General features: G+C 39.3%; 1 protein-coding gene across 1 annotated transcript; it reads left to right on the top strand.

The window, feature by feature from the left end:
- The first annotated feature begins 14878 nt into the window (after window positions 1–14878).
- On the top strand, window positions 14879–21668 carry LOC306976177 (receptor expression-enhancing protein 6). The gene is made up of 6 exons (XM_079574065.1): window positions 14879–14963; window positions 15046–15177; window positions 19577–19670; window positions 20310–20448; window positions 20653–20821; window positions 21116–21668. The coding sequence occupies exons 2-6, from the start codon at window positions 15063–15065 to the stop codon at window positions 21151–21153; spliced, it is 555 nt and encodes a 184-aa protein (XP_079430191.1). The 5' UTR covers window positions 14879–14963; window positions 15046–15062; the 3' UTR covers window positions 21154–21668.
- Window positions 21669–22131: the final 463 nt, after the last annotated feature.

Consider the following 22131-nt stretch of genomic DNA (forward strand, 5'->3'; position numbering starts at 1 on the left):
TGAGGGATGTGCCTTGAACACTTGGCACGTTACAATACCTTATTAATACTGAACGATCACCCTTTATAAAAAGCGTTGCCATGATTTATCATTTTGTTCCAATAGAAAAAAATATATCAGGTGTTGTAGAGCTTTGAAGTAGAATCAATGGAACTTTCTATCCAGTCCTTTAGTGGATGCTTCTAGTGGCTGAATGTATTTACTACAGTCCACATTTACTGAAGGATATTCTAGTTACTTTAAGATAGTAGAAGAAAGATTAGTTGAAGTAAAAAGTGTAAAAAGTGTATGAAAATAAAAAAATATTGGCAAAAGTACAGTTTCTTCAAAAAGTTACTTTAGTGTATACTTGAGTATATGTAACTGAGTACTACCCATATGTGGCTCAGTGGTTTCTGCCTACATTTAGCTACATTTACGTAATATTAGATCGACACAACTAAAGATAATTAAAGAGATTTTCATCGTTATGTGATTAGATTAAAGGCCCTTTACCTGATTTTTTTTAATAGCAAACAATGTAGCCACTAAGTTAAAATGATAGTTGTTTTTCAAAGTCTTTCCTAACTTTCCAAGACAAGTTTATTTGCACATTTCACACTTTTCAGGGTCACTTTCACTGAAATGCAGCAAGTTCATAAAATTGTTCCAAATGTTTGATTTTTAGAGGCACAGTGTTTTTTAGTATTTTGTCTGAATTTACAATATACTGAAGAAAGACAAAGCTTATTTCGTTCCATCACCTCTAAAGAAATCAGGTATAGTGTCTTTAAAAACAGAGGCAGCTCATTTCCATTGGGTCAAGTAGAAGAGACTATTGTGAATACTTAATTTTAATTAGGCCTCATGTAGCCTTTATTTTATCCTTTATTTTACCAGGTAAGTCTCTTTCAACCAACCAATTCTTATTTCCAAAGACGACCTGGCCAAAGTAGAAAGTGAGTTTTTTAAAAGATTCAGTCGACACAAATGAAGTGAGTTTTCGAGTGTGATGTAAATGATTCCAGTCGTGAGAAGCAGAGAATTGAAGTGACTATTAAAGGAATAGGCCACCGTTTTTACATACTAAGATATGTTCTTACCTCACTTTAGACGTGTTAATATATCCCCGTCTGGTCTTTGTCCGTGCGCTCTGCCAGGCAAACGGAGCACATACGCAGCCTCTCCCATATGTCACATAGCTCCGAAAAAGCTCACGATAGAAGCTACCAAGCTCTTCCACGTGTTCCCTATTTAAATAAAGTTACGTGAAGTGTTTTCATGCAAAGTATATTTACACAGAAATGTAACATGTCGATTTTATAAGCAAATAAAAAGGGGGACTATATTGTGAGGCGTAATGATACGAGGAGCACAGCGTCCGCGTAGTAACTCCTAAAGACTTCCCCCGCTCACTTCCGTCAATAACCTTTAGGAGTTACTGCGCGGACGTTTTACTCCTCGTATCATTACGCCTCACAATATAGTCCCCCTTTTTATCTGCTTATAAAATCGACATGCTACATTTCTGTGTAAATATACTTCGCATGAAAACACTTCACGTAACTTTATTTAAATAGGGAACACGTGGAAGAGCTTGGTAGCTTCTATCGTGAGCTTTTTCGGAGCTATGTGACATATGGGAGAGGCTGCGTATGTGCTCCGTTTGCGTGACAGAGCGCACGGACAAAGACCAGACGGGGATATATTAACACGTCTAAAGTGAGGGAAGAACATATCTTAGTATGTAAAAACGGTGGCCTATTCCTTTAAAGGATGTGCAAACTTTGGGAACAGAGAGGTTTATGTAACTACTGAAACGATGCGTCTGGGGTTATGGATGTTGATCAGAGAGGTGAGGTATGGGGGGAATTTGCCAGTTAAAGATTTGTAAATAAAAAAAAACAATGAGTTTGTCTGTGGATTTGGAGGGAAGGCCATTTCATCAGGGAGTATAGGTCACAGTGATGAGTGTTGGATTCGGCCCACGGGCAACTGTTCACCCCTCTCTGATTCACACTGACCATAATGACCATTTAGAAGCCATAACACTCTCATCAGAAGTCTTTCAAGGGAACCTGAAGAAGACGGAGGAATCAGACAAACACGTGTTATAACTGCAGCCGTCTGATCGGTTTGTCAGTGAATCATTTTGAAGAAAGATGGAATTGTTTAGTGTCAAGAAATCAATCAATGACTGTAATTAGATTTTCTTGACAAAACAGTGGACTGTGAAGAAAACTACAAACATTTAAGCAGCTTTTCCTGAAGGTCACAATAAGACTCAAAATGAACAGCTATAAAGTCCACAGATCAGTTACAGTGTTTCAGGTCAGTGAGGGGTCTGTTCCTCTTGAGCAGCTGCAGTTGTTTCCTGCTCTGGTCTCACTCTGAAGGACTCACTGAGGGAGGTTTTTGTACGAGCACAAATCACTGTGTGAACACACCACCGCTATGATAACTCTGACAATAATAAACTGCAGCATCTTCAGCCTGAGCTCCAGTGATGGTCAAAGAGAAGTCACTGCGGCTCCCACTGCCACTGAACCGAGATGGAGTTTCTGACCAACGACTAGTAGCTCGATATATCAAGAGCTTTGGAGACTGACCAGGTTTCTGCTGATACCAGTGCATGTAATTATTGCCAGCAACATCTTTGTTAGCTTTACATGTGAGAGTGACTGTAGATCCAGGAGTGACCGTCTGGACTGGAGGCTGAGTGACTGTGACCTGACCACTGCATCCTGTAAAAAACAAACACATTGATCAGAAGAAACACAGAGAGAAAAGGCGGCGTGTTGTGTTCAATGTCACTGATTTGAACCTGTGAAGCAGCAGCAGGCCAGTGTCCAGAGGAGGATGGTGCAGCTCAGAGCCATGGTGCGTTCACTGACACATGTGAGTCCTGCAGTCTTCAGCTCTCTATAAAACTCAGGGAAGGATCAGCTGACCATGTGACCCTCCTCTCTATGGAAATACTCTCAACTCTGAGCTCGAGCAGAAGCCAATATCTGCTGCACTGATTCATATATTTCAGATTTAATGTTTTAATATGGACTTTAGTGGAGTTCTTTCATTATATGTCAATGCTGTTACATTTGTATCTAAAAGTCATGTACTTTCTCTGTGCTCAACATTCCCAGGACATTCCCAGCTTGAAATGTCAGCCCTGTTACAACATGATATAAAAAGAGAGAAATCAGGCTCATTTTCTATTGTGTAGTTTCTTATACAGTGAGTTTTGATCTATTGAACTTCCTTATTCATATTTATTCATCTTTAGTTTATATTTACCGATGATTCACAAGGAGGTTTAAACAGAAAACCTGAAGAAAATATTATACAGAAATCAAAAGTAGAAAAACCTACAAAACTGTGTCATAATAAACATGTAACTGTGATGTCAACCCTGTTTTTGGGGAAAATATAAAGTTTTGGTGATAATGAGTGAAGTAAAAGAGTTGAGTGAAGTGAGAGCAGCGTGTGTTGAAAACAGAGGAGGTTTTTGTACGACGGCTTCATGACTTTGTATCACTGTGGTGGACGTTCGGAGGAGGAACACAACTCATCGTGGACTGTGAGTACTGCACTTTTTACTACTTACTCAAACAAGACTACTTCAAATCTGCTCATTTAGCAGGATTTAAACATATTTGTACATTGATTCATTACTTTTGTTTGTTAAGTTTAGAGACAGATGTTTAGGTCAAAAGCTGAAGAAACTCTACTGTCTCTTAGTAATAATTTACCAAATAATAATAATAAATCAGTGTTAAATGTAATTATACTTAGTGCTGCTTAAAGAGTAAACGATTGTTGGGTTTATTTCACATTATTAAGACTAAACATGGTGCTCCTTAGACCAACAAATTATATGATTGTAATCATAATATTAACGGCTTTGACAAATATTTATAATTGTGAGTATTTGACATTGAGATGAAAAACAGAAATGTGTATCTACATTAAAGAAGAAACAAATGTGAATGTGTAAAGTCGTGTAAATGTATTTCACAAACACAAATGTATTTTCAGATGTAAAATACAGCAATAGAATGTGTTTAAATTGTTATATAAGGGTCCATTTTAACTTTATATTTTCTTACTTAAACCTTTTTATCAGTAAAAACAGTTGTTCTCGGTTCATTGGTCAGACTTGTTGTGAACAGGAAGTGAAAGACACAGATGAAAATGTCTCAACTGTCTCTAATGTTCATCATTTAGTCCAGTCACAGTTTTGTGATGTGGCTCTAACACTCAGTGCCTCTGCTGCCCCCTGTCTGTGTGCAGTGGGAGTGCAGCAGCCCACCCTGACCGCCCTGCCCCCGTCCAGAGAGGAGCTGCAGAGCGGCAGTGCCACGCTGCTGTGTGTGGCCAGCGGGGGCTTCCCCTCTGATTGGACGCTGGGCTGGAGAGTGGGCGGGGCCACCAGAGTGGGGTCCCAGAGTCCCGGGGTCCTGAGTGGGGACGGCCTCTACAGCCGCACCAGTGTCCTGAGACTGTCCACAGAGCGATGGCCCCAAACAGCAGTGATCTGTGAGGCCAGTCGGAGCGGACAGAGTCCAGTCACTCAGAGGCTGGAGACACTCTGCCCAGAGTAGAGACATGTCCCACATGAGGACACACTTCACCTGCTCCACAGGGACACTCCCTGTTTGACTCCTGATATGTGTGGCTTTAATAAACCTGTGATGATGCAGCTGTAGATTTTAGTTTGTGCCAATAAAGCTCTGATCAAAGACATGGATGTGTTTTATTTTTACTCGGTTAATATTTGTGATAAATTAATCAAAACATTTGGGGGAAAACAGTCACTTCACACAGTGGTTCAGTGCAAACAGACAAAGCAAAGATAAAGTCTCGTAAAATGACCTGCACAAGGTCACATGTTGGATCAGAACAATCAAACATATACTGTATAACATGTTTAAATACTTATCCCGAGCACCAGATAATCAATGTGTCATCATTTATTTTTTATAAAAGTGATTGTTTAGAGCAGTTTTTGTCGACTGGTTTTGCTTCTGGACCATCACGTTAGTATGACAAGCCACGACCTAAAAAACAATTCAATTTGTTATATATAATGCAAAATACTGTAATTTCCAACTTATTATCAGTGAATAAGCATTAGAGAAGCTGAAAGAAGAAAATGATCAAAATAACATAATAACAGTCATTGTATCAGACTCTGGGAAAACTGCCGATCCACTGATGAGGCTTTAATGACCCACTGTTTGGTTCCGACCCACTGGTTTAGGGTATAAGTACAGCTCATAGTGTTATCTTGTTGAGCTCAAAGACATTCATTGATTGACTGCGGAATTCTTCCGCAGTCAATTATTGGTTTTCATGTTCTTTATTATTATTCCTCTTCCATCTTTTTCCCGATTTTCTAGAGCTTTCAGCACCTTCATGCTTTGTGCAATTTATGCAAGTTATGCATCAAAACGTTCCGCATGTTGAGGAGAAGGGTGCTATTACTTTTGGGACTTCTGCAACTTACGGTTTTTCCGCAATCGGCCAAAATGTCTGAGATTTTTCCCATTGACTTATAATGGGGCTGCCGCAAATCCATGCTTTTCTGCACTTTTTTCTGCATTTTATGCAATTTCTGCACTTTGTGCATGTTCAGCTTATGCAACTTGTGGGTTTTGAGAAAAAATTGGCCTTTTGCAGTTTTCCAGTTTTTTTATACGAGAGTTTGAAATGTTTGCATTAGTGTGTATGTGTGAATCCAGCCAATGGGGAGACTCCAGGACTTTCAGCCATTTGTGCTTCTGCCAATCAAGCACTGAGGCCATTTCAACAGTTTGACCAGTTTATGGAATAAAAAGTTTATGCAATATTAACAATTTATGCAAATTAACCACTTTATGCATTTTAAACCGTTCATGCAACTTAAGAGTTTATGCCATTTAGGATTTATGACTTTTAAAGAGTTTATGCAATTTACATAATTTATGCAAATTAACCCATTCATGCATTTTACCACTTTATGCAGTTTATACAGTTTATGCAACATGACATTTTATGACTTTACCAGTTTATGCAAATGAGATTATGCAAATTAACCACTTTATGGAATTTAAACAGTTTATGCATTTTAAAGCACTATAATGCAATTTAATAGGGATTTTCGCATATAACCAATTCATGCAATTTGAACATTTTATGCATTTTACCCGTTTATGCGAATTAGATTATGCAAATTAAGCAATATATGCAATTTGAACAGTTTATGCAATTTCTGCATTCGCTTCCCGCAATTCCGCAGTCAATCGCAATGGCGCAGCCATTGCATTTCTAGTTCTGATTATTATTTTATTTTCCTGACAAAGTCGTTTGAAATAGACTGGAAATATTTTAGTCTACATCTCCTGAAGCTCACAATAAAACTTGTCCATCTCAAAATGACCAGCTATAAATGCAGTAGCTCAGGATGCATTTCCCCTCCCCGTCTACAAAAGGCCACCACCTTCCTCTGTTACTTCCCTCACATGACCTCCCACCCCTGTGATGGCGAGACTGTGGATCCAAGCTGCTGTTGGGCATGATAAATTACTCTGGAGTTTCTCAAGGCTTCAAGCGCAGTAGCTCGAGAACAGTTTTTGTTTCAGTCCTGGGTTTTATTTTCCTCATTCAACCCATGACAGGCGCAGCATCTTGGTCTGTCTTAGTTTGTCCTAATTGTAGCCTATGTACATTTCCATACAATTAAAACATAATTGTATGGGGTTTGTAAAGTGAATGTATCCATGTTGCCCAGGCTTCTGTTGGCAGGAGTCTCCCCCTTTTTTTTGTTGCTTTCTGTGTGACATTGGGATCTGTATCCACTGGATTCAATAATGGGACTGCATTTTTATTGTATTTCTGTTATGCTCAGCTGTGACTGGAAAGCTGCACAATAATCTGACTCTAAAAAAACATCCGAGGTCAGAAATACGATGTTAAATGCTATTTTACATACATTGGCAAAAATAATTTAACTCATGAAATAGACTTCTGTTTTGTAATCCTGTGTTTCTGTCACTCAGTCAGAGAACCTGCAAAGCCTTTTTGTGTATTGGATAAAATTCTTTGTGATGGCGTTGTAGTTGATCGAACGTTGAGTTTTTACAAATAAGAACCATCGCCCTCACTTGGTCCCACAAAGTCCAGAGACAAGTATTTCAGGTTTTATAATTAAACTTGACCTTGACATTGACAGTATTTCTCCATGATGAAAACAATAATGAATAGTTATTACCCATCTATTATAAAGTGACTATTTTCCAGACCTTATCTCTCAGGCCTGAAGTTTCAATAAGCCCCAAAAGACAAACTGTACAGTTTTATGTTTCACTGTGTGTAGACCACTGTAGAGATGTGCTTGGTGTAACTGGTGTAATAAATATATGTACGGACACAATATTTAAACCCTTTCTGAGGCTAAAAGAGAATTATATGATTGAGATGAAAAAGCATTTCAAAAATACATGAATTAGTGTCTCATTTCAGTCTGTAAGTATCGACCTGCTTTGACATCTCCACTGTGGCTTCTCTCAGTTTTCGTGAGGGGTCTGTTCCTCTTGAGCAGCTGCAGTTGTTTCCTGCTCTGGTCTCACTCTGAAGGACTCACTGAGGGAGGTTTTTGTACGAGCACAAATCACTGTGTGAACACATAAGGGGTATGATAACTCTGACAATAATAAACTACAGCATCTTCAGCCTGAGCTCCAGTGATGGTCAAAGAGAAGTCACTGCGGCTCCCACTGCCACTGAACCGAGATGGAGTTTCTGACAGATGCTGTGTTGCAAATTTTATCAAGGGCTTTGGAGACTGACCAGGTTTCTGCTGATACCAGTACATCCAATTATTGCTGTAAACATCTGCGTTCGTTTTACATGTGAGAGTGACTGTAGATCCAGGAGTAAACGTCTGGACTGGAGGCTGAGTGACTGTGACCTGACCACTGCATCCTGTAAAAAACAAACACATTGATCAGAAGAAACACAGAGAGAAAAGGCGGCGTGTTGTGTTCAATGTCACTGATTTGAACCTGTGAAGCAGCAGCAGGCCAGTGTCCAGAGGAGGATGGTGCAGCTCAGAGCCATGGTGCGTTCACTGACACATGTGAGTCCTGCAGTCTTCAGCTCTCTATAAAACTCAGGGAAGGATCAGCTGACCATGTGACCCTCCTCTATGGAAATACTCTCAACTCTGAGCTCGAGCAGAAGCCAATATCTGCTGCACTGATTCATATATTTCAGATTTCATGTTTTAATATGGACTTTAGTGGAGTTCTTTCATTATATGTCAATGCTGTTACATTTGTATCTAAAAGTCATGTACTTTATCTGTGCTCAACATTCCCAGGACATGACAATGTCAGCCCTGTTACAACATGATTTAAAACAAGAAAAATCAAAAGTAGAAAAACCTACAAAAGTGTGTCATAATAAACATGTAACTGTGATGTCAACCCTGTTATTGGGGAAAATATAACGTTTTGGTGATAATGAGTGAAGTAAAAGAGTTGAGTGAAGTGAGAGCAGCGTGTGTTGAAAACAGAGGAGGTTTTTGTACGACGGCTTCATGACTTTGTATCACTGTGGTTCACGTTCGGAGGAGGAACACAACTCATCGTGGACTGTGAGTACTGCACTTTTTACTACAAACTCAAACAAGACTACTTCAAATCTGGTCATTTAGCAGGATTTTAGCATATTTGTAGATTGATTTATTATTTTTGCTTGTTATTTTTAGAGACTGATGTTAAATGTAACTTAGTGCTGATTAAAGAGTAAACGATTGTTGGGTTTATTTCACATTATTAAAACAAAACGTGGTGCTCCTTAGACCAACAAATTATATTAATTTAATGATAATATTAACAGCTTTGACAAATATTTATAATTGTGAGTGTTTGACTTTGAGATGAAAAACAGAAATGTGTATCTACATTAAAGAAGAAACAAATGTGAAAGTGTAAAGTCGTGTAAATGTATTTCGCAACCACAAATGTATTTTCAGATGTATTATACAGCAATAAAATGTGTATAAATTGTTATTTAATGTTAAAATGATTACTTTATATTTTCTGGCTTAAACCTTTTTATCTGTAAAAACAGTTGTTCTCGGTTCATTGGTCAGACTTGTCGTGAACAGGAAGTGAAAGACACAGATGAAAATGTCTCAACTGTCTCTAATGTTCATCATTTAGACCAGTCACAGTTTTGTGATGTGGCTCTAACACTCAGTGCCTCTGCTGCCCCCTGTCTGTGTGCAGTGGGAGTGCAGCGGCCCACCCTGTCCGTCCTGCCCCCGTCCAGAGAGGAGCTGCAGAGCGGCAGTGCCACGCTGTTGTGTGTGGCCAGCGGGGGCTTCCCCTCTGATTGGATGCTGGTCTGGAGAGTGGGCGGGGCCATCAGAGTAGGGTCCCAGAGTCCTGGGGTCCTGAGCAGGGACGGCGTCTACACTTTCACCAGTGTCCTTAGACTGTCCACAGAGCGATGGCCCCAAACAGCAGTGATCTGTGAGGCCAGTCGGAGCGGACAGAGTCCAGTCACTCAGAGGCTGGAGACACTCTGCCCAGAGTAGAGACATGTCCCACATGAGGACACACTTCACCTGCTCCACAGGGACACTCCCTGTTTGACTCCTGATATGTGTGGCTTTAATAAACCTGTGATGATGCAGCTGTAGATTTTAGTTTGTGCCAATAAAGCTCTGCTCAAAGACATGAATGTGTCATTATTTTGTTCGTAATTATTATTCCTACTATAAAGTAGTAAAAATATTTCCGATCTAACTCTCACTTCATACATCCATTAGGTGTGCACACCGCACAGATAGTGCAAAGTCATGCAAAGAGTCTTGCACAAGTCTGCCTTTGCAGGATCAGAAAAACAAAACTAATTCTGGACAAAATGTTTTTTTTAAGTAAGACATAGCCATTATTTGGTCAGTGTGTCACCATTGTGAAGTTCTAAATGAAATTGATAAACATGCTCTAACAATTTATACCAAAGGAAAACATCTCCCATGGATCAGCCTGGATGTAATGAGTCTTTTGAAGAATAGAGATAAGGCCTGGGAAAAATATAGGTCATCTAAATACACTGCTTATTAGGATTCATTATGACAACTCAGAAATCAATCATGACAATGACCATGTTCTTATAAGTAATAATGTTATCTCAGAACCTCACAGAATTTGTGATGCCTTTAAAGCACAATGTAAGGTGTAAACCGTGCACAGCGCTCTGAGTATGTGGTCTATCCCTTAGATAAAACTGAAGCATCATTCTCCTTTAGTGAAACTTCACCCTCTGAATACTACAAGTGATCTCCGAAATGAAAAATAGCAGCGCTGGCCCAGATGGCCTTGAGTCCAAATTTCTCAAACTTGTACCCTATATTAAGATACTCATTGTCTGACTTGTGAAATGTGTCTTTATGTACTTCCTCTCTCCCTATTATTTGGACAACTGCAAGAGTAACTCCAGTATTCAAAGGAGGAGACCACACTGACTTTGGTAACTATCACCCAATCTCTATCATCTGCAGCACAACCAACATTTTTTAAAATATTATTTTTCAACAACTATGCAATTACCTCAATTAATTTAATATACTGTGTCCCTATCAATCTGCCTAGTGTTCTTCTATGGTTCAATGCCTTTCTCCATAAGAGATGCCAATTTGTTGTTTATAAAGATGTACAGTCCAGTCTTAGTATCATGGACAAAGGAGTTGCACAGGGTTCTACGTTAGGACCTCTATTATTTTCTATATTTATTAATGACCTTCCTCGTGTGTGTACACGTGATGATACTGATGTCTATATGTCAGGCTCTAACATGAGTCATCTGCAGAATCAGCTACAGCTAGACTTCGATTCAATTCAGAACTGGCTTAGAATTAATTTGTTAAAACTTAATACTAAAAAATAGCTGTATATGCTTTTGGGAGATAGCCACTCTCTACAATCTGATGATTTGAACCCAGTACCACTGGTTTCAATTCATTTTGAAGTGTATTAATTTTAATCTGCCACCATACTTAAAATGTTTTCTTTTCCCTTCTACTTCTGTGCGTAAAGAGCTGGCCCAGAAGTACTGACCCCCTTTGATTGGACTCATCTGTCTGTATGACTGAGGTCTATCAACCGTTGCTCCCTGAATGCCATTGTTTGTAGTGTACTCTTGGTTGGAATAACAATATTCTCTCTATTTTACTGCCTTCTTTGTTTTTCTATTGTAAACATATTGTAAATTCTGAGATGGTCGTGTGAGCTGGAGAGGTATCTGAGCAAAATTGTCTTTAATGTCTGTCTGTCTGTAGCTGTTTGTTGTGTAACTTGTCTTGTGTTGTACTGTATTGTGTTCAATTTAGAATGTTTTGGTTCCCCTTGAAAACGAGATGCTGCATCTCCAGGGGTTTTCCTTTAATACATTCAAATTGTGAAAATAAAATAGATTGTTTAATGTTTTTGTCACCTCTTCTCATCTGCACTGTTGGTTTAGTGTCAAGATATGAAACTGTGACTGTAACCTTTTAATGCTCAGTGTGCAAAGAGGTTTAATTTTTACCAGTTATATACAGTGTTTCAGTTAGGTGTCTGTTCATCTTAAAGGGACTATACAGAGAATGAGAATGAGCTGGATCAACTGGATCTAATATTCTGCACTGTCAAAAAGGTGTTAATTTGGGTCCGAATTGCCATCATGAACAAGCTTAATATAGAGACTGCAGTAACACGTAAGACCTGAGGTAGTGAGGTAGGCAGTAGTGAGTATAAAAATGACCAACTTGCATCTGGTCTCACTCTGAAGGACTCACTGAGGGAGGTTTTTGTACGAGCACAAATCACTGTGTGAACAAATTAGGGCTATGATGACTCTGACAGTGATAAACTGCAGCATCTTCTGCCTGAGCTCCAGTGATGGTCAAAGAGAAGTCACTGCGGCTCCCACTGCCACTGAACCGAGATGGAGTTTCTGACAGACGACTAGCAGCTCGATATATCAAGGGCTTTGGAGTCTGACCAGGTTTTCTGATACCAGAACATATCCCAAGATGCATCTCTATTCTGATAAACATTTCTGTCAGCTCTACATGTGAGAGTGACTGTAGATCCAGGAGTAAACATCTGGACTGGAGGCTGAGTGACTGTGACCTGACCACTGCATCCTGTGAAAAACAAACACCTTGATCAGAAGAAACACAGAGAGAAAAGGCGGCGTGTTGTGTTCAATGTCTCTGATTTGAACCTGTGAAGCAGCAGCAGGCCAGTGTCCAGAGGAGGATGGTGCAGCCCAGAGCCATGGTGCGTTCACTGACACATGTGAGTCCTGCAGTCTTCAGCTCTCTATAAAACTCAGGGAAGGATCAGCTGACCATGTGACCCTCCTCTCTATGGAAATATACCTGCAGATGGAGCAGTGGAATCACAAAACTATCTCGGGCCTTGTATATGTATTTTTTTTAGGAATTTTAAATAAAGATATTGCAGCAACTTTTTTTTAGTACATATTTTGTTTTGTGACATATTTAAAACTCAAAACAATAATTTGATTCATCCATCATGCAACCTAAAAGGGATTCATATAGGCCAAATCTTTTATAGAAAATATTGCAGAAAATTGCTTTGAAATATGGAACATTAACAGACATGAGAGGAGCAGTGATGCTTATCATTACCGTAAAACACATTTGAATGCACCTGTGTGAAAGTGAAATACTTGAAATAGCGGCTCGTTCACACAGCTATTCTTGGACGGGTGGATGTGTCACCTCTCCGAAGTTATTTGCATTTGATTTGAACAGTTCATCTAATGCCCTACCTGATGTTTTGGCAGAGTTGTGGTCCAAGCACTTTCTCAAGTTCCTTAACAACACATTTTTAACATCCCAATTCTTATGAACAGGGATGAGTTTTCATTCATTTGTTTTTCATTCATTTATTTCGGTTTGGTCATTTACAGATCATTCAAACAAATCATTCAAAACATGAAACACAATAAATGACCAGGCGAAGGCAGAGGCCAAAGCTTATTGTGCCTCCACTTAACTTTTAAACCACAAATGGAGCATGTTAATGGCAACATCTGTTCACAAAATGAACACATTAGGGGACCATTGTCTACACCAGAAGCAAGCATATAATTCATTTTCATTCTGTTGAATATTTTTCCGTTGTTGTTCTCTTGTAAATATTTTTGAACTGAAAAAGAGACGTAGCTCATTGCAGCAGTTATTCCATAATTTAACCCCTTTACTTGATAAACATACACATGTCCAAAATAGTACTCTGAGATTATAACTACATTTTAAATACCTCTTAATATAAAGCGCTTTATAATTTGGTCCGAGAGAATAAATTAATAGATATATCTGATGTAGAGCCTTTTGTAGAATCTATGGAACTCCTTTCTATCCCTTCCTTAAGTGGATGCAGAGCTCCCTCTCGTGGCTGAATTAATTTACTACAGTCCACATTTACAGAAGAAGAGGTTTAGTGCAGAGGTTAGAGTTACATTACTTTAAGATAATTTTACTCTAGTAGAAGTAAAAGTAGTGGCCCAAATATTTCCTATAGTAAGAGTAAAAATGCACTTGGAGAAAATGTTGCTTTGTGAGGAGATGTTTGAGGGTAAAAATCTGATTAATGTTTCAGTAGTGACATCAATTATTAGACACAAAACATAAAATAATGTGAACATGTTAATACCTTCTAAGAAAATACCATAAAAACATATAAATATAAATAATCATGAAGAGTTAAGAAAACAAAACAACAAACACATCTATATAAGTGAAAATAAAGATTTGTCATGTAAAGATTTACTCACATTGTCACAAGTTACCTTTTTTTTTACTCAAGTAAAAGTGCAGATACTTGATTGTTACTCAAGTAAGTATTGTATGAAAAAACAATGCTCACACAAGTACAGTTTCTTCAAAAAGTTACTTAAGTATGCACTTGAGTATATGTAACTGAGTACTACCCATATCTGGGTAAGTTTCTGCCTACAGTTAGCTTGTAGGTCAATTTAAGTATTAGATCGACACAACAAAGATAATTAAAGAGATTATCATCGTCATGTGATTAGATTACCGGATTTCTTTTAAATTGCAAACTATGAAAGAGAAAGGCACTAAATTCAAAAGATAGTTGTGATCCAAAGTCATTCCTAACTTTCCAAACACGTTTGTGGCATCCAAATTCCTCATAGGGACATCAGGACATAGGCACATTTCACACTTGCACACTTTTCAGGGTCACTTTCACAGAAATGCTAGAAAACTATAGCCCGCAAGTTCATAAAATTGTTCCAAGTGCTTTATATTTACAGGCACAATGTTTACCTCACAAATGTTACAATATATACTAAAGGAGGACAAAGCAAATGTTGTTCCACTACCTCTAAAAAAAAAGAAAAAAAAAAAAAGGTATAGTGTCTTTAAAAACAGAGGGAGCTATGATTTCCATTTACTCAAGTAGAATAGGCTATTGTGAATACTTTACTTTTAAATAGGCCTCAAAACAAAACTTGAACTGAAGCTTGGATTGGATGAATATATCCATTGTTTAAACGGGGTGGAGAGAAAAAGAAGTTGAGACTGGTGTATGTGTACAGGAAGACCTTTGGCATGTGAGCTCCCTCTGCTGTTAAGAGTGAAAAATTACCCTTGCAGAAAAGCACAGACTGTAAAGAAGGAGAGGGAGTCATGGCAGGAGAGCGCAGTTTCGGTGCACTGTTTTGTCAGACAAGTCAAAGACTGTCTCTGCTAGTCTGCGGCTTTTTATTACCATTAAAAACGAAATGAAACTCTGCGCTTTTATAACCACCTGCTGCAAGCGCGTGACCCACAGGCAGCGCTCTGATTGGTCAAACGGCCGTCGTCAAACCCCGCCTCCCACGCGGCTCAAGTAACAGTCACCAGCAGGCAGCCGACATCAGGCAGAGCAGCGGGGCAAAATTACACATCACAGGTCTGTAAAGCCACTTTAACTCTTATTTAATCCATCAGAAGTTGTGTTTAACTGTGTACCATCTGTATTCTTGATCGTGCAGTTTGCCAGAGCCCGAAAATGGAGCCGTATAAGCAGCGTTTCGTGGCTCTGCTCCACGAGAAGAACTTGGTGACAGATCAGCTGGCTGTCCTGGAACAAAAAACGGGAGTGAAGAGGGAGTACATCGCCGCGGGTAAGTTACAGTCCCTTGTAATCGGAGACTGACTCTTTTAAAACGGTCACAGCATGCATTTTTACGCGAATATACTGCTATGACACCAAAATAACGTCTAATAACGTCCAAAAAAAGCGCGTTTTTGTTTAAAGTTGACGCTAGTTATGCAGTTTTCACAAAACAAACGAACTTTTACACAGTCAGGAATCGGTGATGTTGAGTCATTCTTCTATACTGAAAAGTCTGTGCAAAGTTTCTCACTTTGTTAAGATTTTGGCTCCTCAAGTTAGGAAGTTCGGGAATGTGATGTCATATCGCTAAGCATTATGGGATTAGCAGCAATTGTAAACTAATGGAGATTTTAAAAGTTGAAATACTGGAGTTATTGTTCACATTATAACACTTGAACACCACAGTGTGTTAGATGTGTTTACCAGCAGTAACTCAGCAGCTAAAGGAGTTGTTCCATGGCTTTTTTCTCTACTTTTTAGGCTGTCTTTTCAATTCCTGTTAGTCTATGGAAATGTATGCTAACAGCTGCAAAGATGGCGGATCTCCATGGTAACAGTGGAATTTCCAGAACTCTATAAACATGGGACATAAAGGTTGGGATCCAATGGTCTGTCCCACCTCCACAGGATGAAAAAACTTCATATTCAGTTGGAATCTGATATAGAGTTTGGGAAATTCTACAGTTACCATGGAGATCCGCCATCTTTGCAGGTGTTAGCATACATTTCCTTAGACTAACTGTTAGCTCCGTTAGCTGCTGAGTTGAGTTACTGCTGGTAAATACATCTAACACACTGTGGTGTCCAAGTGTTTTAATGTGAACAATAACTCCAGTATTTTAACTTTTAAAATCTCCATTAGTTTACAATTGCTGCTAATCCCATAATGCTTAGCGATATGACGTCACATTCCCGAACTCGCAACAATCAAAAAGTATTGCAATCCTTTATTAATAATTTGTGTATAAGTTCATGTCACATCCAACCATGAGAATCACACATTTCAATCACTGCAATAAGGAAATGAGGAACAATAAGGGGGAAAAAAGGACTACAATAAGAGAAGTAGAAAAATAATTACAATACTCGTCTGACAGAAGAAGGAAGTGAAAGTCTGGCGGGAGAATTTAGGATGTCATGAATCCGCCTTTGCGTTTACAGTATGTCTTCATAGAGTTTCACATTGACGTAGCTTAAATGCTTTACAACGCAATAGTGGCACTTTGACTTTGTGATGTAATCATTTCACATGCGGTCTCAAGACTAAATGCTAAAGTTCATTCAACCTAGACCTTTGTACTACTTTGTCCTCGTGCAGTTGGCATAGTGTGGGCAAAGTGGATCCAACTGATCATGTAAAGACTTAAAGGTACAGGCCGCCGCTTTTCCGCACTTTGATATGTTCTTACCTGAGCTTAGATGAGTTGATGCGTACCTGTCTGGTCTTTGTGCGTGCCCGTGGAGGAGCTTGGTAGCTTCAAACTTCACCCCTGTTTGGAGCTATAGGAATATACTAGAAAAGGCCAAATGCCAACAACATCTTTGGTCTTTTTGCGTGACTGAGGGCACACAGTTCTTCCATACTGAGATATGTCCTTAGCTTAGTTTAGACAAGTTGATATGTACCTGTCTGGTTCTTTGTGCGTGCCCGTGGAAGACCATATTCCTATAGCACCCCCGTTTGGACCTATAGGAATATGCTAAGAGGCCTAACAACATGTTTGGTCTTTTTGCGTGACTGAGGGCACACACAAAGACCAGCCAGGTACGCATCAACTCGTCTAAGCTCAGGTAAGAACATATCTCAGTATGGAAAGATTCACAATTGCGAGAAGTCACATAAACTACTGAACTATTCCAAGAGTTCCTTACATTGCCAAACGTGTTTGTAGAGGTGTAGACCAGAGGACTGGCAGGTAATCTCCCTGTTCACTGTTGACATTATGTTAGTTTACTTAAGATTAAAGTTGCATGCTAATCGCTTTAAAAAGTTGCCTTAATATTGAAATCCTATAAGTGTTTTGCCATAATTTTCTGAGCTTTTAGGACAATGTAGAAAGTGTCAGCCATTCTGTAAAGTTACTAGAAGTCATAGTAAGTTCCTTTTTTAGATTTTCCACACATGAAATACCAACTCTCACAAGTATTTCCAATGTCTTGTGCCACTGTCATACTGTAAAATGCAGCCTCTCATCCCATGTAGGAGCTCGTCTCTGCAGATCGGTATTTTTGTCACGTCCTCAAATATCAAGTGCAAGACCAAATAGAAAGGGCGGCACGATTTGGGTTGACTGGTTGTTCAACTACGAGCGGTTTGTGTGTGTTTTTTTTTTTTTGCTCTGGGGAGTTTAACACTGGTTCGTTTGCGTGCAGTCAATACATGCCATGCCACTGCGGGAGGCCGTTGTTGTTTTTAGTCCTGCCAACAGCACAGGAAATGGGCAAACCACCAGTGACCTAGTTTTTAACCAATCAGTACAGGGTTAGTATTGATCTGTCAAGTTTGCTCAGTTAGTAGACGGTGAGGTTCAAGTTCAGGAACTTTATGAAATGAGCGAATTCATTTACTCAAGGTTTGTTGGACTAGGATGAAACGTCCCTCTGCAAATAGCTCGGGGATATGCTATTTTCAGATTGGTCTATCAACTATAGCAGAGTGTGGTTCACTGTTGCAAAAGCTGCAGTTAATTTGGTTATCATAAAAAGTCTGCTTTTCTTTTCATTTATGCAGTACATTTTAAACCAATGTCTATCTTCTTGATCAGTTTGTACTGTGTGACTGGCAGGAAGCCCAAGTTTCCTTTTTTGTAACCATGTTGAAATCAGATTGAAGAAAATGCCCGTGCTGCGTAAGTGACTAAAATCCATCATGAGGTAAAACTGGTTCATTGTTTGGCAAAAATTTCCAGTCTTTGGTCAAGTAGGTCTGTTGCACTTGTGTGTCACATGACGGCTGCTGCACCTCCAGTGTTTCCATTAGACTTAAGTAGACAAACACAAGATGAGCTGATGAGCAAATACCAATATTATAAGTAAATGTCAGCTCTCTGCTTTTTAACGCTGTCAAACAAGACGGTGGCCAAATGATACAGTTCCCAACACCGTGACTCCAGTGTTGCATGAGTCAGTAAGTCAAAGGCCAGTCATTTGTCACTTTGGCCACTTGACTGCCTCTTTAACAACGTGTGTTACTGATTATTATAGATTACACAATGACAAATTCTTAGCTTTTGGCTCACTCTTTAATGGCTGTGCGTCGCTTGTCAAGTTGCCGTCAGCTGTCAGTGTTTTTTTTTCTTCTCAATGTCTCCAGTTTGCGCCGTGTCTGTGGCATTCTGGCATGTGAAGAGCAAAGTGCTAGTTTGTGTCTTGTTGTGAAAGGAGTAATTCTTGCAGAACTTTAAACTTTTATGTGAGCTAAAATAGTTTGTATTGTATAATAATGGTCTTTGTTGTTGGACACACAGTACACAACACTCAAGGGTAATCATTAGTTTAAATGGCCTGTTATGAATCAGCCTGGAAGTGGAGTACAGTAGTGTGTTTTTCTTGTCCTTAAAACAGCCTGGATGAAGTGCCCCGAGTTTCCCCAAAAACCTTTTGATTTTTCTGCTTTCGATCTGCACAACATCAATCATTCATCATCACCTGTTGTACATGTTCATTCACACATTTTTGTATTTTTTGCTACTTCGATTTACTAGTCAGACTTTAGTTTTGCTGTTACTCAACTCGGATTGTGAGCCCAACAGTAGATGAATTTGTGTAGCCTTTGGACAAACAAATGAGATGTAAATTTAACTGGTGTTGGTTTGAGCTCTGTCAAAACCTTAACCCTTTTTGTGCTGCTGACCTCATCATTTATTTTATTGCTAATTTTCCATATTGGACAGCATGTTTGCTTAGATTTGACTGCAATGCAGTGTTATCTGCTCTGTATTGGGGTTTTACATATTCTGTCTCTCCAGATATTATAAGCCTGACAATAAACAGCTGGAATTTTGTGAAGTCAGAAACAGAAATTCTGTATTTATTTACTGTGGTGAGGAATTAGTCAGTGCTGCAAGGTTATTTACAAACAAAGCAGCAGATTACGACTTGTCTCTATTGGATATGGCTTTATTAGTGTTTATACCAATCCTGCTCCAAAAGAGGAATCTTTCACTCGGTTGTCAAACGTGCTTAAGGCAAGGCTATAGCAGCACAGTGTCAAATTTGTACAGTGGCAGAATGTCCTGGAAAAACAAAGCCATTGTTTTGTTAAGACTTTAGTTAATGCTCCTGCTCCACAGTCACAGTGCACATCTTCTTTGTGCTATAGCAGCAAAAATGATGGTGTTTTTCAACACAGTTGTTTTAACAGGCCTTTGAATAATCTCTCTTAAACATCTCTGTTTTCTCTGTAGGCCTCCTGGGATTTATCGGACTGTATCTTCTCTGTGGACATGGGGCCTCGCTGCTCTGCAACCTGATCGGCTTCATCTATCCTGCCTATTTCTCGTAGGTGTTTACAAATATAAAAGCAATGATAATGGAGAAAAAAAATATAATAATTCCCACACACTGCCAACCTAGCAAGAAATTGTTTATTTGGATACAATCAACCTGAGACTATCCTGGTCACACCAGCCTTAAGCAGGGAGTGGCTGCCACCCAACGGTGACCATTTAAAGTCAGTGTGCCAAAAGTAACAGACACTTTTAACAGACAAGTGAAAAAGTAAATAGAGAAATATATTCATTATAGACAAAACATTAAACAAAAAAACACAAAATCCACTTTGCACAGCTTTTGCTTTTGCAAAAACTAATCAGATCAAGTCAACTCCTAAAGCTAGTTTAGTCTCCCTTTTGGTTTAGGTTGGGGACAAACTGAAAAAAAGAACTTTCTTTCGATAGCACTTATTGGTTTGCAGAGAAAAAGAGGATGCCGATATATCAAGTAAAAACATCCTCTCAAAGAAATACAAAAGGAATCTCTTCACAAATGACAAGTTTTAAGTACATGTTTAGTTTGGTTGCCCTTGGGCTCCTCGGGCAAGAGTTCTTGTACTTTTGAAAGTTCCTGTTCTGCCGTAGAGTCACTGAGAATTTGCTGTGGACACATTGAGTTACTCTGGCACCTGTCTGTGTATTTCAGCATCAAGGCCATCGAGAGCACCGTGAAGGATGACGACACACAGTGGCTCACCTACTGGGTGGTCTACGGCCTGTTCAGCGTCTCAGAGGCCTTCTCCGACATCTTCCTCTCATGGTTCCCATTCTACTACGCTGGAAAGGTGCGGCCTATATTTTTTTTTTTTTTTTTTTTATCTGTTCCCATCTCAGCTGAAACCCATTGATCGGTTGAATCTATGTAAGCTCCCAGTGTAAAATAATTATTGATAAATGACTTGAGGGCTTTTACCTGTGTGACATTTGTGTCCACACATTGGTCTGCTCTTTTATTAACATTTGAGCGTATTTGCCTCCTCTTCCCTCAGTGCTTTTTCCTGATTTGGTGCATGGCTCCCGTGTCCTGGAACGGCTCCAACATCCTGTACCGTCGCGTCATTCGGCCATTTTTCCTGAAGCACCAGGCCACCATGGACACCATGGTCAACGATCTCACCTCCAAGGCCAAGACCGTGACTGATACTGTCACAAAGGAGGGTAAGGACTTCTATTGTGGCTTGTGGCACATATTTAATGTCCAAATTTGTTGTAAACCCTATTTTAGAATCCATATTACCTAATTGCCTTTAGTGATTGGGGTTTTTGTAGTGTACATACTAACACATAACCCGCTTAAACTAAATATTTCATTGCTTACCTTTTACTCTTGAAGTCCTTTCTTTAGCTATTGTTTGAGACTTTCCTGTAATTGGCTAAAACGAAGAAGAAAGTGAAGATTTGATTGAAGAAAGATCTCATTGTTTGTACTTTTGTTATTTTGTTTCTCCGCAGCTGTGAACCGCATGGTGGATCACGCAAAAGACCAGTGAGGAAGTGGAAGGAGTGAGTGATTGATAAACGTTGAAGAAGTTTGTGTGTTGTCCTTTCTCTTTCGGCGGCAAATGGGAATCTTGATACGGCACACTCCTGTAAAGTAAAAGAAGGTTTGCTCAGCGGCATCCGTTTACCGCTGTTGGTACTGGTGAAAATGTGACCTTTTCTACACAAATCTCACTGTGATCTTTGTCCATCGGAATGGACTGTGTGCCTTCTGTTTGGTAACACTGGCAGGTTATCCAATGTTTTGAACTTTTCAAGCGGAGCTATTAGTGACTCAAATCAACTTGAAATGACAGGGTCGTGTTTTTAACAGGATATTTGATATTCAATGTTTACTTTGTGCTGTGTAAAAGCCTCGTCCTGATATGTGCCAAGCTACATGGACGGTCTCACGAGGTTCTGTGAAGGTTTCATCTCTAACTAGAAAGTTTGTCTTTTGTATGTCTTAATTTATCATCTCATTGTGCTAATAATTATAATAAACTGGAATTTGAATAAATGGAGAGTGGCGTCTTTTGCTGAGTCTTTTTTGCTGTTAGATTAATCAGAAATGACTGGTTAAACCTTGGACCTTGCTTTGGGGTGTCTTATTTTTGTACATGATTTTTGATTTTCTGAATATTGACTTAACAAAAGTAAATCTAATCACAACACTTGTCAAAGCGACTTGACAAATCGACACTTTTCCAAAACCGCTCAGCCCCGTTTGTCAGTCTTCACAATGTGGCAAATGGGATTTTATTTGCACCAAACTGCATTGTTCACACACCACAGACTCCAATAATTGTTTTTTTTGAGGCAGGAGACACAGAAGGAAATTGCATTTTTAGATCCCTAACCTCTGCAGATTTGGTACCCCCCCCCCCTTTCAATCAAATGAACAGTTGGTCTTTCAGTGCTTGGGGAGCTGTGAAGCATTTCACTAAAACATCTTTAACGGTCTCGTACTGAACATCTGTGAATGCGTC

This window comes from Gobius niger (genome assembly GCF_951799975.1).
Source record: "Gobius niger genome assembly, chromosome: 16".
NCBI classification, from domain to species: domain Eukaryota; kingdom Metazoa; phylum Chordata; class Actinopteri; order Gobiiformes; family Gobiidae; genus Gobius; species Gobius niger.